Source organism: Marmota marmota, unplaced genomic scaffold (genome assembly GCF_001458135.2).
Source record: "Marmota marmota marmota unplaced genomic scaffold, marMar, whole genome shotgun sequence".
Lineage (NCBI taxonomy): Eukaryota > Metazoa > Chordata > Mammalia > Rodentia > Sciuridae > Marmota > Marmota marmota.
Window position 1 is genome coordinate 7549958 of NW_025999962.1, and position 17499 is coordinate 7567456.

Here is a 17499-nt window from a genome sequence, read left to right on the forward strand (position 1 = left end):
TCAGGTTCTCATAGGAGAAAAGAAATCACTAGATATTTGGTTCCTGAAAATTTTTAGACAAAGAGGGAACCATGGGTGGGAAGGAGGAAAATGAATGACTGAGATTTTCTTTTTCAAGGCAAATGTAATACATAGACAAAACCTAGATATCTAGCAAGAAGTTGAAGAAAGAGAAAATATTTTAAAATGTAAAAATAAGTTACTTCAGATGTCGATTAGCCATGTCAAGGCTAAGGTAAAATAGTTAATATTTGAGGGTTTCACTGCTTTTACAGAAGGACTGGATTTGGAGAAGTATGAAAGTTCCTAGTCAGTATGATGCAGCAGCTATGCACTGAAGGAAGGAATCTAACTTCAAAGTGGATCAGCTTTAATTTTTTTCTACTGCTAGTCAAAATTTTCTCATCAGAGAATCCACCTTATATGTGGTGATAGTTTAATAAATATAATGTAGCTCATTGGTGTTGGGATGATTCACACAAGGCCTCTGAGTTCATTTATAGCTTAAGTGAGCAAATGTAATTTCCTATAACAAATACATTTGATGAATGAATAGTTTCCTTTAATAAACATATGTTATAGGTTTTGAGTTATCATAAGCCTGTGGTTATATTATTGTATATTTAAACAAAATATTTTTACTTAAAATAGCTGAATATTTTAGATAGTTTTGTGTTCCCATTTAAAAAAAAAAGGTTTGGACTGATAATCATCATAGCAAGAAGCAAAGCATGAATTTATTTAAACTAAAAAGTGACCTTCACCCAACTGACTAGGCTCCCCATGATATTCTTTGTTTATTGTACTCAAACAGATGACAGAATACAGTAAATGAAAAAAGGGAGAGTAACCAGTTTAGCATTTCCAGTGCTGTGTCAACAGAATTATTCTCTTAAGGTTCTTGTCAAATAAAGGAACTTTTAATTATGTACTAAGCCCTGCCAAAGAAATTAAGGTCTATATATAGTCCAACATTAATTTCTCAGTTTTGCAGAGTCAATCTCTGCTTTGTAACTTGACCTTATGATTTTGGGAACATTCCTTCATACCCTAAACTTACTATTCTCTTTCATAAAATGGACTTAATAATTAACCGTGAGGGAGGTTGTGAGGATTAGAAACGTGTCTGAGAGTCAGGCACATAACAAGTCCTCAGTCAGGGTTAGCTAATACTATTAGTCCTTGATTCTTTTATTCTTATTTTCTGGAATATATATTAATGCTGAAATAAAGCTCAGTCCAAGTATTCTCTAGGAAGTTCTGTTTTGCTGTCTTCAGAGGTAAGCAGGCTCTCCCTTGCCATCCCTAGCACCTTGTCCACATGTCCATTGTAGTCCTTATCACAGTGCCATTATGATCATTGATTGACATGCTGTCCCCTGCACTGGACAGAGTAGAGAGCTAAGATTTCTATATTTGTGTGTCTAGTTTTTTTACTTGGTTTGTTGGAAGTGTTGAATAAATGTGTCTTGATTGAATGACTGATGGGCTGACAGAATGGCAAGTGTGCTGTTGTAGGCTCAAGGAAAGGATTAGTAGCTTTAAAGGTTTTCTCCTTATCTTAAATATTCTTCTGTTCTTTCTACAATGTTTCTAGGTATATATTTATTTTTATTTATTTTGGAGATCATTTTCGATGTGACGATTCATGTCATTTCTCTAAGATTTTCAGTATTCTTTTGTCTCTGAATATTTCTTTTTTGCTATTATGTTAATTTTCTTCTTTAAAAACCTTGCAAACTTCCTTTATGACTGTTAATTAATCTTTTTAATCTTGCTGCCTCTCTGTGTTGTATTTTGGAAGAATTTAGTATTGTCCTATAGTTACCTATTTTCTCTTTACCTGTTTGAACTAGAATTTATCTTAAACATTGAAGGTATTTTTTACTTTTTGGATTTTTAAAATCTCCAATGATTATAGTTTTTATATCTAGGATTTTTAATATGTTCTTTTCATATCTACCTGTTCTTATTTCTTCCAATTGTTGTTTTGCTTCATAATTTCATATTCCTTATTGTGGATGTAGTCCAACATAAATTTCTCTTGATAATTTAACAATTTTTTTTGTACCGGGGGTTTAACTCAGGGGCACTCAACCACTGAGCCACATTCCCAGCCCTATTTTGTATTTTTATTTAGAGACAGGTCTCACTGAGTTTCTTAGCACCTAACTTTTGCTGAGGCTGGCTTTGAACTCTCAATCTTCCCGCCTCAGCCTCCTAAGTCTTTGGGATTATAGGTGTGTGCCACAACACCTGGCTCTGTTTAACAATCTGTGTGATCTCTAGGCTTCCATTCCTAATCCTCAGGAGGTCCAGGTTACTCTGCTGTACAGGTGCTGGATGAGCTATAGGAAGAAGGATGGATACCCAGAAAGCCAGCAAATGGTTTAATAGACTCACACCCAGGATCTTTTATATTAGTTCAGATGAGACACATAACCAACCCAGAGCTGGAGCCAAAGCAGAAATGGTTCACTATGATAACTGGAGAACTGAGGATCTGGTGAGATTGAGGACACTAATCTGCAGGGAAACAAGGTGTTGAGAATCTACTTGGACACTACAAGTTCACAAGGTAGAGACTCTGCAGCTGAGCCAAACCCAGCCAAGAGACAGTGCACCTTGCTTCACATACAAATTAACCAAACTCAAACTTCAGTGATAGTTTAATACAAAGAACAGAAGAGAAAAAAAATCTCCAACACTAATAATCAGGCCCCAAATAGGGATGGCTAGCGTGGGGCCCCAGATTCTACTCATAGACATCTACTCCTACAGCAAAAACAGAATTAGCACAAAGGCTGAGGACACCACACCTACAACAAGCCTTAGTGTGGATTATTCCCTTGCCTATTAGAATATATAGTTGTTAGTGAAGAAGAGCAATCACAAATTGTGTACCCCACACACCCTGTTGTATACAACACAATGGCCAATTCTATGAGAGGGGGGTCCTACTCTTTTGAGACCTAGAGGGCAACTGGACTCCATAAGCTCTGACACAACATAACACTGTGTCAACATACACTAATCATCAAAGAATTAGCAGAGAAACTATACTACAGAACCCATTTGGAAATATATTGAAACATTCACAACAACCTGATACCCTAGAAGACTTTGGCAAGAGAAAGCTGTGCCCTAAAACGGCCTGTGTGTAGGAGGAGAAGATTCATTCCAATGGATGCATAAAAGCCAACACAGGAATACAAGAATTATGAAAAAACAAGGTAACATGACACTTCCTAAATTCATAATTCACTAGAAACTGACTCCACATGTAAAGAAATTCAAAAAAAGGAGACACAGAGACAAGGTACAGGGGCAGGGAAGGTGGCAGGGTGCCTCTTTGTCCAAGCTGCCACGTTTATTTATAAGAATAGGTTACATTAGGTCATTAGTACCATAACCACATTATTGTTTAGAGTATCAGTAAGGTTACTTATTCTGCAGTTACATTTCATAGTTACAATATGCAATGTTAGGAGCTTTGTGCAGTTCTCAAGAAGGTCCATTGTCTGAAGTTACCGTTAGGTGGGCAGCTCCAGGAGCTCTAGAGCTTGGTGAAACATTGTAGTTATCAAGCAAGCAAGTTCCTTTATTCCCAGGAGTTATGTGCCTAAAATTAAGGTCGAAGCTGTTAAGACTCTAGCATGGAGGGCATTACCATAGCAACCAGGCATCCTATGCCTTTGCACAGAAACTTTCCCAGGCTCCAAGCAGGCTACAGCCATGAAGTCATCAGGGACCCCAATCCCGAACACAAAACGCCTACATCTACATATATTGATGTAGAAGAAAATATCAGATAAGAATCCAAAAGAGTGGTTATGAAAATGTTTAATGAATTCCAGAAGAACAGAGAAAAACAACGGAAAGAATTAAGGAAGTCAGAATAGGGTGGATGAGAAATTCAAGAAGGAGATAAAAACATTAAAAAAAAAAAAAAGAAAAGTCTTGGAAATGAAAGACAACAAATCAAGTAAAATGTTAAGTTGAAAGTTTCTCTGATAGTAGGGCAGACTGAAGATAGAATTCCAGAGCTGGAAGACAAAGTGATTGTGGTTGGCCTTGAATGTTCAGGCAGTATTAAAGAAAATAAGTAACCATGACCAGAATATACAAGAACTCTGAAACAACATTAGGAAGCCAAATTTAAGAATTATTGGAGTCGTAGAGAGTGGTGAGATGCAAGCTAATGGCATGGATAACCTCTTCAGGAAAATAATAATAAACATTTTCAAACCTTTAGAATGAGATGGACATCCATATTAAAGAATCATTCAGAACCCCAACAAATAGATAAGATCAGAAAAGAATCTCTCCATGACACATTATAATTAAAATGCATAACATATACAGAACAAGGATAGAATTTGAAAAGCCTCAAAAGAAAATCATCAAGTCACATTTAGAGGCAAGTCAATAAGAATAATGTCTAATTTTTTAAGTACAAACTCTAAAATCTAGGAGAGCTTAGAATTTTGGATTTTAAGACCTGAAAGAACATAATTGTCAGTCAAAATTACTATATCCAGCAAAACTACCCTTCAGAATCAAAGAAAAAGAAAAAAAATAAGCCTTCTAAAACAAGCAGAAACTAAAAGAATTCATGACTACTAAGCTGGCACTACAGAAAATACTTAATTTCTCCTGTGTGTAGTGATACACAGGAGAAATTTAAAAAACAAACTCCAGAGCTTACAAGTGGACAAACCTCACTTGAAAAGTAGCTAGGCAAATGAGTAACAGAAACAAATTAAACACTAGAATAATTCAAAAGTGGCAAGAATTAATAAACATCTCTCTCTAATTGCACTGAATGTGAATGGTCTCAACTCATCATTAAAAGACATAGGCTATATCCCTATAATATTCTGATTTTAGATCTTTTGGATATATAGCAAGGAGTGGGATAGCTAGATCATATGGTGGTTCCCTTCCTAGTTTTTTGATAATACTGCTTTTCTATGGGAATATAGCCATATCAAGTGCAATTCACAGTAGCCAAGTTATGGAGACAGTCCAGAGGCCCATCAATGGATAAATAGATAAAGAAAATATGGTACGGGGCTAGGGCTGTGGCTGAGAGTGGAAAGTTCTTTCTGCAGCCACCCGTGTTCACTTTTCCCTTTATGTTGGTTTTCCAGTTCCCCCTACTCAGTTCCCTCTACTTTCAGTGCAGGCCTTATAAAGTTGGCTTAGGGCTTAGGCCCTGCAATATAATTTGTATGAGGCACTGGGTTCGATCCTCAGCACCACATAAAAATAAAATAAAAAGTATTGTCTCCACCTACAACTAAAAAATAACATTAAAAAAGAAAATATGGTGTAATATATATATATATATGTGTGTGTGTGTGTGTGTGTGTATATGTATATATATACACACACACATACACTTACACACACACACACACACAGTGGTATTTTATTCAGCCATAAGAAAGAATGAATTTATGTCATTTGCAGGAAAATGGATGGAACTTGGGAACATTGTTAAGGGAAATAAGCCAAGCTCAGAAAGTTAAGGGTTGTATACTTTTTCTCATATGTGGAAGCTAGAGAGGAAAAAAGGAAGGTGTGTTGTGGGGAAGGATCTCATGAAAATTGAAGAGAGATCAGTAAAGAAGAGGAAAGGGACTAGGGGGAGGGAGAAAGGGTGGGGAAGGGAAGTACTGGGGAATAATATTGGTCAAATTATATTGTTACATTGTGTACATTATGAATGTGTAATGATGAGGCCCACCATTATGTATAATTATAATGTACAAAAAAATATGGAAAAACCCAATAAAATTAAGTCTTTGTTAGAGGATTTCAAAATCTTATAGAATATTGATTCTAGAGAAGGTCCTGTAGAGTTATTTCTTCCATTTGCAGTGAATTTGTTTTAATTGCTGATTTCATTGACTGTCTTTCTTAGCTTTAGATTTTTAAAAAATATATTTTGGAGTTATAGTTTCAAGCTTATTTTGAGGGGGAGGTTCTTCCTGCAGCCACCCGTGCTCACTTTTTCCTTTATGTTGGTTTTCCAATTCCCCCTACCCAGTTCCCTTGACCCTTCAGTGCAGGCCTAATAAAGTTGGCTTAGGGCTTAGGCCCTGCAGTAAAACTAGGGTGTCACAGCCCATGGACTGAGAAAGCAGATAGTTTAGTTCCAGGTCTGAAGGCTGTTGTGAGTTTCCTGCTTCTAGCCACATAGCTACATATGAGTTAATAGCCCAGGAAGCAGATAGGGGCTTTTTTCCTCCTTTCTCTCTTTTTCTCAGCACAGAACCCTTCTAGCATCAGTGAAGGAAACCATCTCTGGTTCCCTAACATCTGAGAAACTAAACTTCTAGCTGCCACATCAAGAGCCCAGCAGCCCTGTGGCTTCAGCAGTGTTTGCTGCTTTCTCGTTTCCCTTGTATTTCAGCTTCGTGGAGGTTGTTATCTTGTTTTTGAGATTCATCATGTCTATTATTGCTGTGTATTTGGAGCAGAGTAGAACTGTACTTTGAGGTATGAATTTACCAGGCCAACTTGACTATAGGCTTTTTTTTTATTAATTTGAAAATAATTTGATCAGATATTTTAGATGCTCCTCCCCTTCCTCCTACCCTCAGGTCTTCTGCCTGGAGAGATATTGTGGAGGGTAGAAAAGAGGGAGACTAAAGATAGATAAATTGGAGACCATAGGTAACAAATGACAGGGTCTGAACTAAGAAGAGAATGACTTCAGAATATATTTAGAGGATGTAATTGATAGACTTGGATAATTGAATTAGGGGCTATATATGTTCATATTTTTAACTTAGAATAGGGGTATAATTCACTGAGAAAGGAATATGGAAAGAAAAGTAGATTTTGGTGGGACAATGGGTCAGGAATAGAGACAGGAATATTAAGACGTTTTATAACTAATATAAAGGCTAATATCTGTTTTTCCTAAAGATCTCACAGTATGTGTCTTTACTAGTGCTGCATGTCAGTGCTCATGACCTTTAAATTTATCAAATTTCCAAATCTCTTTACATGATGTTCAGTTGTAAACTTATATAGATTCCTCCTCAGTATTTGGAAAATATTTCCTCAGGATGTTTTCTGTCATGTACTTTTCTTTAATGTCTCTTAAACAAGTATAGTTTTGGCCTTCATGAATGTTATAGTCTAATGGAGGGAAAAGACATTTATCAAATGCACAATTACAGACTACAAGTACTACTATAAGACAATCAAGTATGAGGTGCTCTGAGACAGCCTGACCAAGTCTGAGACCCAGCTTAGTGTGCAGGGTGGGTGGGTGGTATGTTGGCTGTCGGGGGAATATTTTCCTGAAGAGTGACCTTGGAGCTGTGACTAGTGCCTGCACTCTCTGCTCTTTTGCCCTTGCATGGCTGGCTTTTCCCTACTGTTCAAGACTCAGCTATGTTATCTCCTCAGTATGACTTTTCATGATTGCATCCCAAATTAATGTTTAGCACATCACCTATCTTTACTTTTTAAAGAACATTTTTATTTTAAATTACCTAATTTATGCTTATTATATATTTCAGCCAACTAGAATATAAGTACCACAAGTATAGGGACTTTTTCCTCTCTTTTTCTTACTTGTGCCCTGTTTCAATCAGGGTCATTCTTCTGGGTACTTCATATTGAAAGGAAGGAAGAGGGACACTTAGGTTGCAGAGTGTGTGATGTGAATCTGGAGCTATTGGTGACTGTATCCACATTCCAGTAGAGAAGGCCAATCTGCAAGAAGAGAAAATGAAGCCATGACACAGACAGGAGTAGAAATGGGAGAGGGAAAGAGAGTCCTGGTAATTTTCTGGTCTCTGCTTCATTTGTGCCTGAGACTTAATCACAACCTCTGGTTTTTCCATGACTTTTGCCTTACCCAGTTCAAATTGAATTTCTGTCACTTAGAGCCAAAAGATTCCTAATTAAAACAGTATACAACTTTATTTTCACTTTAAATTGTACCTCAACTAACCTTTTCATCTTGTGCATTTTAGATAATATCGTTAAGTATTGATCTGTTGCATAGTTTCTTATTTCAGAAACACATGTTTTCTGCCTCCCTTCCCCCTTTTATTTTTTTCAATGCAAAGAAGTTGCTTCCTGAATTTATTCTGCTTCCAATACTATTTTGTTTTAGTACTGTGTACTCTTTCCTTTCTTTTCAGAAGTATATTGGTCGGAAGCGAATAGATGCCATCTTATTATTACTATTGTTTATTTAACTATGGAAGCAGTTTTATTGGGTACTTCTTAGATTTTCAACTTTGATGCTTTAAAACAGCCAGTATTGAGTACTGAGCATCTCTAGGGTAACAGAGCAGCAGCCACAGTAGTGGCAGAACTTGGTAAGATGCTCACACAGGCAATTTATTCCCTATTTCTGGTAAGCTGCTCTGGCCCAAGCTTCCTGATGCTGTGCCTGCTACCTTAGGAAGAAGCCCTGGTCTTCCATGGGGAGTCTTACACCCCTGTAGCTGCTTTTCTGCTTGGTATATCCCTCCTTGTCCCTTAGAACTGTTGATCTGCCCTCAACCCCACCAGTCCTCTACAAATAGCATATTCTACTTGTTCCATAATTTCTAGTTTCTAGTTAGAGGTTTTTCAAGAAATTATGTTAGATCAAACAACTGTATTAGACAGCTAAATTATAAATTGGTCATCAGTATTTTTCATCAATCTGGTTTTATTTATACTCTATCAAGGAGAAAATTGGGGACTTTTTGGTAATTTGTTTCTTTCTTTGGATCATTGACTTAGTAAATACTTATTGAGCATATGCTCTGTGGCTTCCACTCTCCAGATACTGTTACTAGTTTCTAGAATGAGACTTCTATGCCTTTGTGGAGCTCATATTTTAGATGAGGAAACAAGAAGTAAACAAATAAATATACAGTACTAAGCAGTAAAAAGTGCCAGGGTGAAAAAGCAGGGTGAAGGAATAGAGAGAGATGGGTAGGACCATTTCAGAGAGAGTAGACAGAAGTGGCTGTGAGGAGGTGGAGGTTTAAGTAGAGATCTGAGTGAACCAAGGATCTAGCCATACAAAGAGTTCATGGCAGAAGCAGCAGCAACACAGGGCTGTAGGAGCTGAAGACAGTGGTTGCAGGATAAGGCACCAGGGTGGCTGAATTAGGGGGAGGGACTGGGGAAGGGGAAGAAGACAAGCTCCAAAAGTTAAGAATGTGAAAATAAAATTAATTAATTAATTAATTAAAAATACAATAATTATACCTTCAAAAATGTGAAAATATATTTTGCATGCCTCCAAAATCAAATTGTCAATATCCAAGGGAAGATAGTGTCTGACACATTATACCCAGTGGATAAAATTCATAGCAGACACTTGAGTGGGATGCTCCTATCTTTCTTGTGATACTGGGTGGTAACCCAAAAACGTGGAATTTTTTTTGGTTAGGAACTATAAATTAATCATAGGAAATTAAGGATGTTTAGAATGATAGGGTTGAAGCAGTTAAAAAAGAAGTTTGGAAGGAAGAAATGACTGTGAAGTAATATTAGCTAAAATAATCTTGGGAAAGATGGCAATATGAACAAAGGTTTCTGACACTGTCCTTATCAATCCTTAATGAAGCCTCTGGCAGTTAGAGAACATCTTTGGCCTCCATTATTTAAATATATCCTGGATTTGACTATTTCTCACCACTTCCACTGCTAGCTGGAAATGTTAATACTTTCATTCATCACACATGGAGCCCAAAGTGAACATTAGTGGATTTTTAGGGGCTTTTCAGAAGGCATGAGCTATTTCTGTGAGTTGGTCCTGAGATGTGGAGAGGTGAGTGATTTCCTTTATTATTTCTCATGGAGAGGGTTAAGAATGACACTGATACCTCATATTTGAATGATTCATAGATGATGGTGTACTTTTATATCTGTAAAGCAGATTGAACGCATTTGTTTGTACTGCCTTTTTGGTAGATTCAGGGCTAGACAGGCCACCTGACTGGCTCACACTCAGTGGTTAAGGGCAGAACCATTGCTAGAATTCGGGTCTTTGATTGTGCTCTGTCAATTTTAATAACAACACCACATTGTTTCATAGGATATTATGTCAAAGAAAAGCCAGTTTCACTTCTTTTCTTGTCCTATCCCTATTATTCCTTTCTACGGAAAGGATATTAGCAGTGTTGTCATTACCCAGTCTGCCTGCCTGCAGACATCCATCTGTCCTAGTCTGTTTGTTTGTACTGCTATAACCAGTTGCAGACTGAATAATTTATAAAGCACAGAAATTAGAGGCTGCGGTTGTGGCTCAGTAGTAGAGCGCTTGCCTCACACGTGTGAGGCACTGGGTTCCATCCTTAGCACCACATAAAAATAAATAAATAAAATAAAGGTGTTATGTCCTTCTACAACTAAAAATATTTTTTTAAAAAGCACAGAAATTAATTCTCTCACAGTCATGGAGGCTGGAAGGGCCAGGGTTGAGGCACCAGTAGGATCAGTTCTGGTGAGGGCTGCTCTCTGCTTCCAAGACACTGCTTTGGTCCTGCAACCCCCACAGGGGAGGGGGGCCCTGTGTCTTTATGTAGGGGAAGGCAGAGGTAAGCAAGAGACTACTTGCCTGAAGTCTCTTTTATAAGGGCTTTGATGCCAGTCATGAGGGAGGAGCCATCATGGCCTAATCATATCTCAGAGGTGTTACCCCTAATACTATCTCATTGGTAACACTGGAATTTTGGAGGGGACACATTCAAACCATTGCAGAGTGTGGATTTCTCTATCTACAGCTGTCTTCCATGTCCCTACACAGTGGGTTGTTCCCCCTGCTCATTACAATGTATATGACTTCAGTCTTTAGCCATATGTTGTCATACATCTAGGTCAGTACATCTAGATCTAATTAATACTTTTCCTTTGTATGCCTGTATTGTTGGATGTATTGCAGAGTATTTGTGGTTTTTAAAAAGAAAATTCAATATTTAATATGATGAAGGTAATGCCAATGTATGATATAATTCATCATAGATTAATAATTTATTTACTTCTTAAAATATATGAAAAGAAGTATAGTGACAGTTTTTATTTGCTACAGGTTTTACCACTTTTGGTCACATTTTCATTTTTCCTTAATTTTCTTAAGAATAAAAATGAATTATATCATTAACCAGTATTTTCTTTTCTAAGCAAATTCAATTTTTTTTTTTCAGGTTATCATATCAGGGAAAAGTCTAAGCAAGTCATAACATTGCTAATGGATGAACAGATGCTGTATAAAGAGAGGGAAGTGGCATGTCGGACTAGACGACACACTTCCTACTCCATGACATTTCCTAAAAGATTACCTAGTACAGGTAACTCACCAACAGCATGTGCATCTGCCCCCACACCAGAAATTCCTGCTTCAGAGAAGAAGCACCAGCTTCTTAAGGTGGCAAGACTACGTAGTAAAAGTGCGTATAATGAATGCTCGTCTAAAATGCAATAGATATCATCTAAGAACAGTTTAAAAATATAAAATATTTTAGTACCAAATTATTATTATTATTATTATTATTATTATTATTATTAATTGGTACCTGCAGTTGAACCCAGAGGCACTTAACCACTGAGCCATATCCCCAGCCCTTTTTTGTATTTTATTTAGAAACAGGGTCTTGCTGAGTTGCTTAGTGCCTCACTTTTGCTGAGACTGGCTTTGAACTTGTGATCCTCCTGCCTCAGCCTCCCAAGTCGCTGGGATTACAGGCATGCACCACCATGCTTGGGCCAAATTATTAATACTATATTAGTACTAATATTATGGTATCAGACTTTATACTATAGAGAACAAAGATGAAGAATGTGTAATAGAATATTTTATGACTTCAGATTGCTTTTATCTTAGAGTCAAATAAAATGTTTTTGAGCTTAAATAACGTTAACTAGTGACTATTCTATTTGACATCATGAGTCAATTTTAATTTATTTGATTCATAACTGGAATGTGAAAGAGTACTGTTTTCTAAGATCTGTGTCTTGGCATATGTACACAACACCATCTGATCCTATACATCAAGAAACTGATATTTCCTAAAGTATACCTCACAACTCTAAAAATAATCCAAACATTCTTCCAAGGTAATACTTTGGACCTTTCATTTTGCCTTAAACTTCAAATCTAGACTATTGAACTTTTTTAAAAAGGGAGTTATTTATAATACTATAATAAAAATCAGGAGAAAATAGAGTGATCTTTTCTAACAAATTGATAGAATATAAAGGAATATCATTTTGCCCTAACTTCTCTAATACAAACTTTGTTGGTAGGTTGTACATAAGGAATGGACAGTTTGAGGAAGCAAAAATATTAATGAAGTATGAATTTGATAACTGTCCCTTGAAAGGAATTAAGCTTGGTGCCACAAATGAGGACACAGTAGGAGTAGGGGTTTGCCTCCTAGTTTTATATGTGAGTCTGTGGTTATGGACTGAGTGTTTATGCTGCTGCCTGCCACCAAGTTCATATGTTGAACTCTAATCCTCAGTGTAACGAGGTGATGGCCCTGGGAGATGATTAGGCCATGAGGGTAGAACCCTCATGAATGGGATTAGTGCCCTTATGAAAGAGACCCCAGAGAGCTCCACTCACCCTCTTTTTGCTGTTGGAAGTCACAACAAGTCGGAAGTTTGTAACCCAGAAGAGGGTTCTCCCCAGAACCTGACCATGCTGTCACCCTGATCTCATACTTCTAGCCTCTAGAAATGAAAGTCTGTTTCTTTAAGCCACCCATTTTATGGTACTTTGTTATTAGCTGCCCAAGCAGACTAAGACATCTATTAAGATCCTGAAGCTGGGCATGGTGTTGCGTGCCTGTAATCCCAGCAGCTAATAGCTCATATAAATATAAATAGCTCATTCCAAGTGTCAGTTGAATGTGGAAATTTAAAAATATTATTAGTAATATCAATACAAACCAATCCTACCCCTCCAATCGTGCTTTTCTGACTTAGTCAAGAGTTCTTACATGTTTATTCAAGACTTATTTATGGATTGGAAAGTAGAAAGGCATTCAAAGAAGTCGCCATTGTAATTATAACAATAAATGCCATCCAGATGCTTCTTAAAGTAGTGGAACTTCTTTAGGGGACCCATTTCTTTTGAAATAAATCTCCAAAAGAGATAGTGACCCATTCTGAAATTTTCTCATGAAGGTTTGAATTCAGACTGACATGAACAGCAGAGTAAAATAACCAATTATGACTCATCCAGAGTTTCTTATCCCTTTGCTACTTCTTTATCACCTTCTTGTTCTTCCTTCTTCCATTACTTATCTCATTTCCTTCCTCTTTTATTATAAACACATAATTATTGAATGTTATTATTTGAAATTTAGATATCCAGCAGAAATTTGGAACTATAGCAGTGAATGAGATAAAGTTCCCTTCAAAGCCAAGTGTGGAGGGCATGTACCTATAATCCCAGCTATTAGGAAAGCTGAGGCAGGAGGATAACTTGAGCCCAGGAGTTTGAGCCCAGCCTGGGCAACATAGCAAGACCTCATCTCAAAAAAAAAAAAAAAAGTTCCTTTAATTGTGGAACTGTCACTTTAGTGACAGAGACAAATACTAAACACACATAAACAAAATAGATATAAAATATAGCAAGTCTTATAAAGAAGGGGAAAATAGGTCAGGGAACAGAGCAACAGAGATGGCTATGTTTTAGGGTAGGTAGAGAGGGGAGGGCTTCTGGAGGAGCTAAGTATTTAAACAGACCTGGAGGGCAGTATAGGAGTAATCCATGCACAGCAGGCAAATGCTTTGACACTAGAGCAGATGTGGCATGGAAAGTTGTGAGTTTAGGAAGTGAGTCCCTAAATCACTATAGTGCTTACTCATTTCTGAGCCATTTTTATGAGTCTTATAAGAAACTATAGTTTATTGCCTTGTAGTCCTAGATTGAAGCTTTTTTTTTTTTTTAACCCAAATTGATACTCCCCAGCTTTATGACACATCTTATATACCAGGCTGGGCTCTGAGTGATTTTTAACATTTAAAAAAAATCATGTTTTGTCACAGTTTATTTGTTTAATACAATAAACATGCATTGAAATAAATAAATAGCACTTACTGTCTTCCAGATACTATCAGACACTTTTCTAGGGAAGGTAAGTAAATTGGGTGTATTTCTGCTCTCATGGAAGTTATATCTTGAGGTACGCTGTGTGCTTTCAAGTCTGTTTCACATAAAAATTTTTCCAAGAGTGTTTTGGCCCATGATGGTATCATTGAATTAAATCTATATAAAGTACTACTTAGAGTGAATAGTGAATGTTTGGATGTAAAGGCACAGAAAACAAATTGGCGAAAAGACAGCCTCTTCAATAAATGCTGCTGGGAAAACTGAAAATCCATGTGCAGCAAATTGAAATTAAGCCACTTTTTCTCACCTTGCACAAAACTCAACTCAAAGTGGATTAAGGACCTAGGAATTAGACCAGAGACCTTGTGCCTAATGGAAGAAAAAGTAGGCCCAAATCTTCATCATGTTGCATTAGGTCCTGACTTCCTTATTTTAAAGCACAAGAAATAAAATCAAGAATTAATAAATGGGATGGACTCAAACTAAAAAGCTTCTCAACAAAGGAAACAATAAAAATAACGTGAAGAAAGAGCCCACATAGTGGGAGAATGTCTTTACTATATGCACATCAAATAGAGCACTAATTTCCAGGATATATAAAGAGCCAAAAAACTCAACACCAAAAGAATAAATAACCCAATCAATAAATGGGCTAAGGAAATGAACAGATACTTCACAAAAGATATACAGTCAGTCAACAAATATATGAAAAAACATTCAACTTCACTAGTAATTAGAGAAATGCAAATCAAAACTACTCTAAGATTCCATCTCACTTCAGTCAGAATGGCAATTATCAAGAATACAAGCAACAATAAGTGTTGGCAAGGATGCGGGGGAAAAAAGGTACACTCATACATTGCTGGTGGGACGGCAAATTGGTGCAATCACTCTGGAGTTGCAGTCTGGAGTTGGAGGTTCCTTAAGAAACTTGAAGTGGAACCACCATTTGACCCAGCTACCCCACTCCTGAGTCTATATCCAAAGGATTTAAAATCAGCATACTATAGTGACAGAGTCACATGAGTATTTATGGAAGCTCAATTCACATTAGCCAAACTGTGGAACCAACCTAGATGCCCTTCAATAGATGAACAGATAAAGAAACTATGATATATAAACACAATGGACTATTACTCAGCTTTAAAAGAGAATAAAATTATGGCATTTGCAGGTAAATGGATGAAGTTGGAGAATATCATGCTAAGCGAAGAAAGCCAGTCCCCAAAAACCAAAGGCCAAATGTTCTCCCTGATATGTGAATGCTGATCCATAATAGGAGGTGGCATGGGATGAGTGGAGGAACTTTGGGCAAAGGGAAGGGAGGAGCAGGGAGGGGACATGGGGTCAGGAAAGATGATGGAATGAAACAGACATTATTACCCTAGGTACATGTATGACTGCACATATGGTGTAACTCTACATCGTATACTACCAGAGAAATGAAAAGCTGTGCTCCATTTGTGCACAATGAACCAAAATGCATTCTGCTGTCACGTATAACTAATTAGAACAAATAAAAAAAATTACTGTAAATTTGTTTAAAAATCTGTTAAGATTATTTGTATTTTATATATTCATTGTCTATCTGGTAGATAGATATATATATATATATATATATATATATATACACACACACACATATTTGTGTTCCGAAAAGAGTAACTAAGTTGGAGTTGGGGTTGTGGCTCAGTGGCAGAGCACTTGCCTTGAATGTGTGAGGCACTGGGTTCGATTCTCAGCACCATATATAAATAAAAAATAAAGGTTTGTCAACAACTAAAATGAATAAAATAAATAAAATTAAAAAAAAAAAGTTTAAGTAAATAGTCATACTAACTGTTTCCATGTAAGTATTTGAATCTAAAGTGTACTCTTGTTTGGTATCGGGGATTGAACTCAGTGGCACTCAACCACTGAGCCACATCCCAGCCACATCCCTATTTTGTATTATATTTAGAGACAGGGTCTCACTGGTTGCTTAGCACCTCGTTTTTGCTGAGGCTGGCTTTGAACTCACGATCTACCTGTCTCAGCCTCCTGAGCTTGCTGGGATTATAGGTGTGTGCCACTGCACCCAACTAAAGTGTATTTTAAAGGAATAAATAAAACTGACAGTTTGTTGGAGTTGGGAAAAGATAAGAATATAAATTGGAGGGCATTATTCTTGTGGGACAAGACAATGAAAACTTGGATAGATAGATAGAGATGGATAGATCAGTCAGAATTAGGTGTGTTTAAAAGTGATACTAGGAGTAGCCATAAAAATATTAGCAACTTAAACATAATGGGAATTTCTTTCTTCTAAAATAATCAGTGGAGGTATCCTAGAACTGATGTGACTTTTTATAACATCAGGGGCTCCTGGGCTCTGTCCGACTTTTTGCTGTACCAGATTCCGCATTTAACTTCCACCTCGTGATTCATAGCTGCTTGAGCTCCAGCTATCATGTTTGCATTCTCACCAGATGGAAAGAGGAAATGTTGGAAAAATGAGATTCTTCTTTCCTTTATGGGCACTTATTGAAAGCTGTGCATAACATCTTGGCTTACATATTGTTTAGCACTTAGTCACTTCTAGGTGCAGCAGAGGCTGAGAAATGTAGTCAAATACCCTGGGTAACAGTGTGACCAGATGAAAGTCAAAGATTCTATTATTAAGAAAGAATAGGAGAATAAATGTAGGAGATAACAAATAGTCCATATCATAGTGGAAAATAATACAAGCAAAAAATGGGTTAAAAATGGTAATATCTGATGGTTTGACTAAATAGACTAAAAACTATAAACTTGAATAGGTAGAAAAAACATGCGCAGATAGTTTAGAGTTCTTAGAGCAATTCATAAAGGACACAATAAACAGTATTTATAAATTTCAATTTGATAGGACAAGGAACCATTGTAGGCCTTGAAGAACAGAAGGGGGTTTAACTTAGTCACACAACTTAGCTTTCTTATTACTGAAAACAGCTGTTGATTGAAGATAATCCTTACTGCTTTGTGTGAATTGAAGAAGATAGGAATTGGAGGGAAGCTTTGTGAGAAACTTGTTTTAGTCCAGGCATAGGACCTACTCCAGGGTTATGGAAATGAGGGAACAGTAATGTTTAAAGATAGCTCAGCATATGGAGAGGCCTTAGGGTAAGTGGACAACATACTGGAGAAGAAAGGGAGAAATTGAAAATGACACCAGCATTTGAGTTAGAGAAAATAGAGATGAGAGATGGTATCTTACAGGTAAATTTCCATCAGAAGGAATTTAAAGATGTTTCTACATTAGTTACAGTGGAATGCTAGAAATCTGAATCCCAGGCTTTGGGATCTAGAGCTGAGACAGCTGCGCCTAGCTTCTTCGGTAAATTAGCAAGGGAAAAGAGGTACTTTGAAGAAGGTTTTATAAACACATC

The 17499-nt window shown here is 36.9% G+C and overlaps 1 protein-coding gene across 1 annotated transcript in view; it reads left to right on the top strand.

Annotated features, from left to right (window-relative positions):
• Enthd1 (ENTH domain containing 1) overlaps nucleotides 1-17499 on the top strand; it is a 120607-nt gene that overhangs the window by 11542 nt on the left and 91566 nt on the right. The window contains exons 2-3 of the mRNA XM_015501775.2: nucleotides 11178-11420; nucleotides 14113-14121. Coding sequence (XP_015357261.1) covers nucleotides 11178-11420; nucleotides 14113-14121 — 252 coding nt within the window. The remainder of the gene's footprint in view (nucleotides 1-11177; nucleotides 11421-14112; nucleotides 14122-17499) is intronic.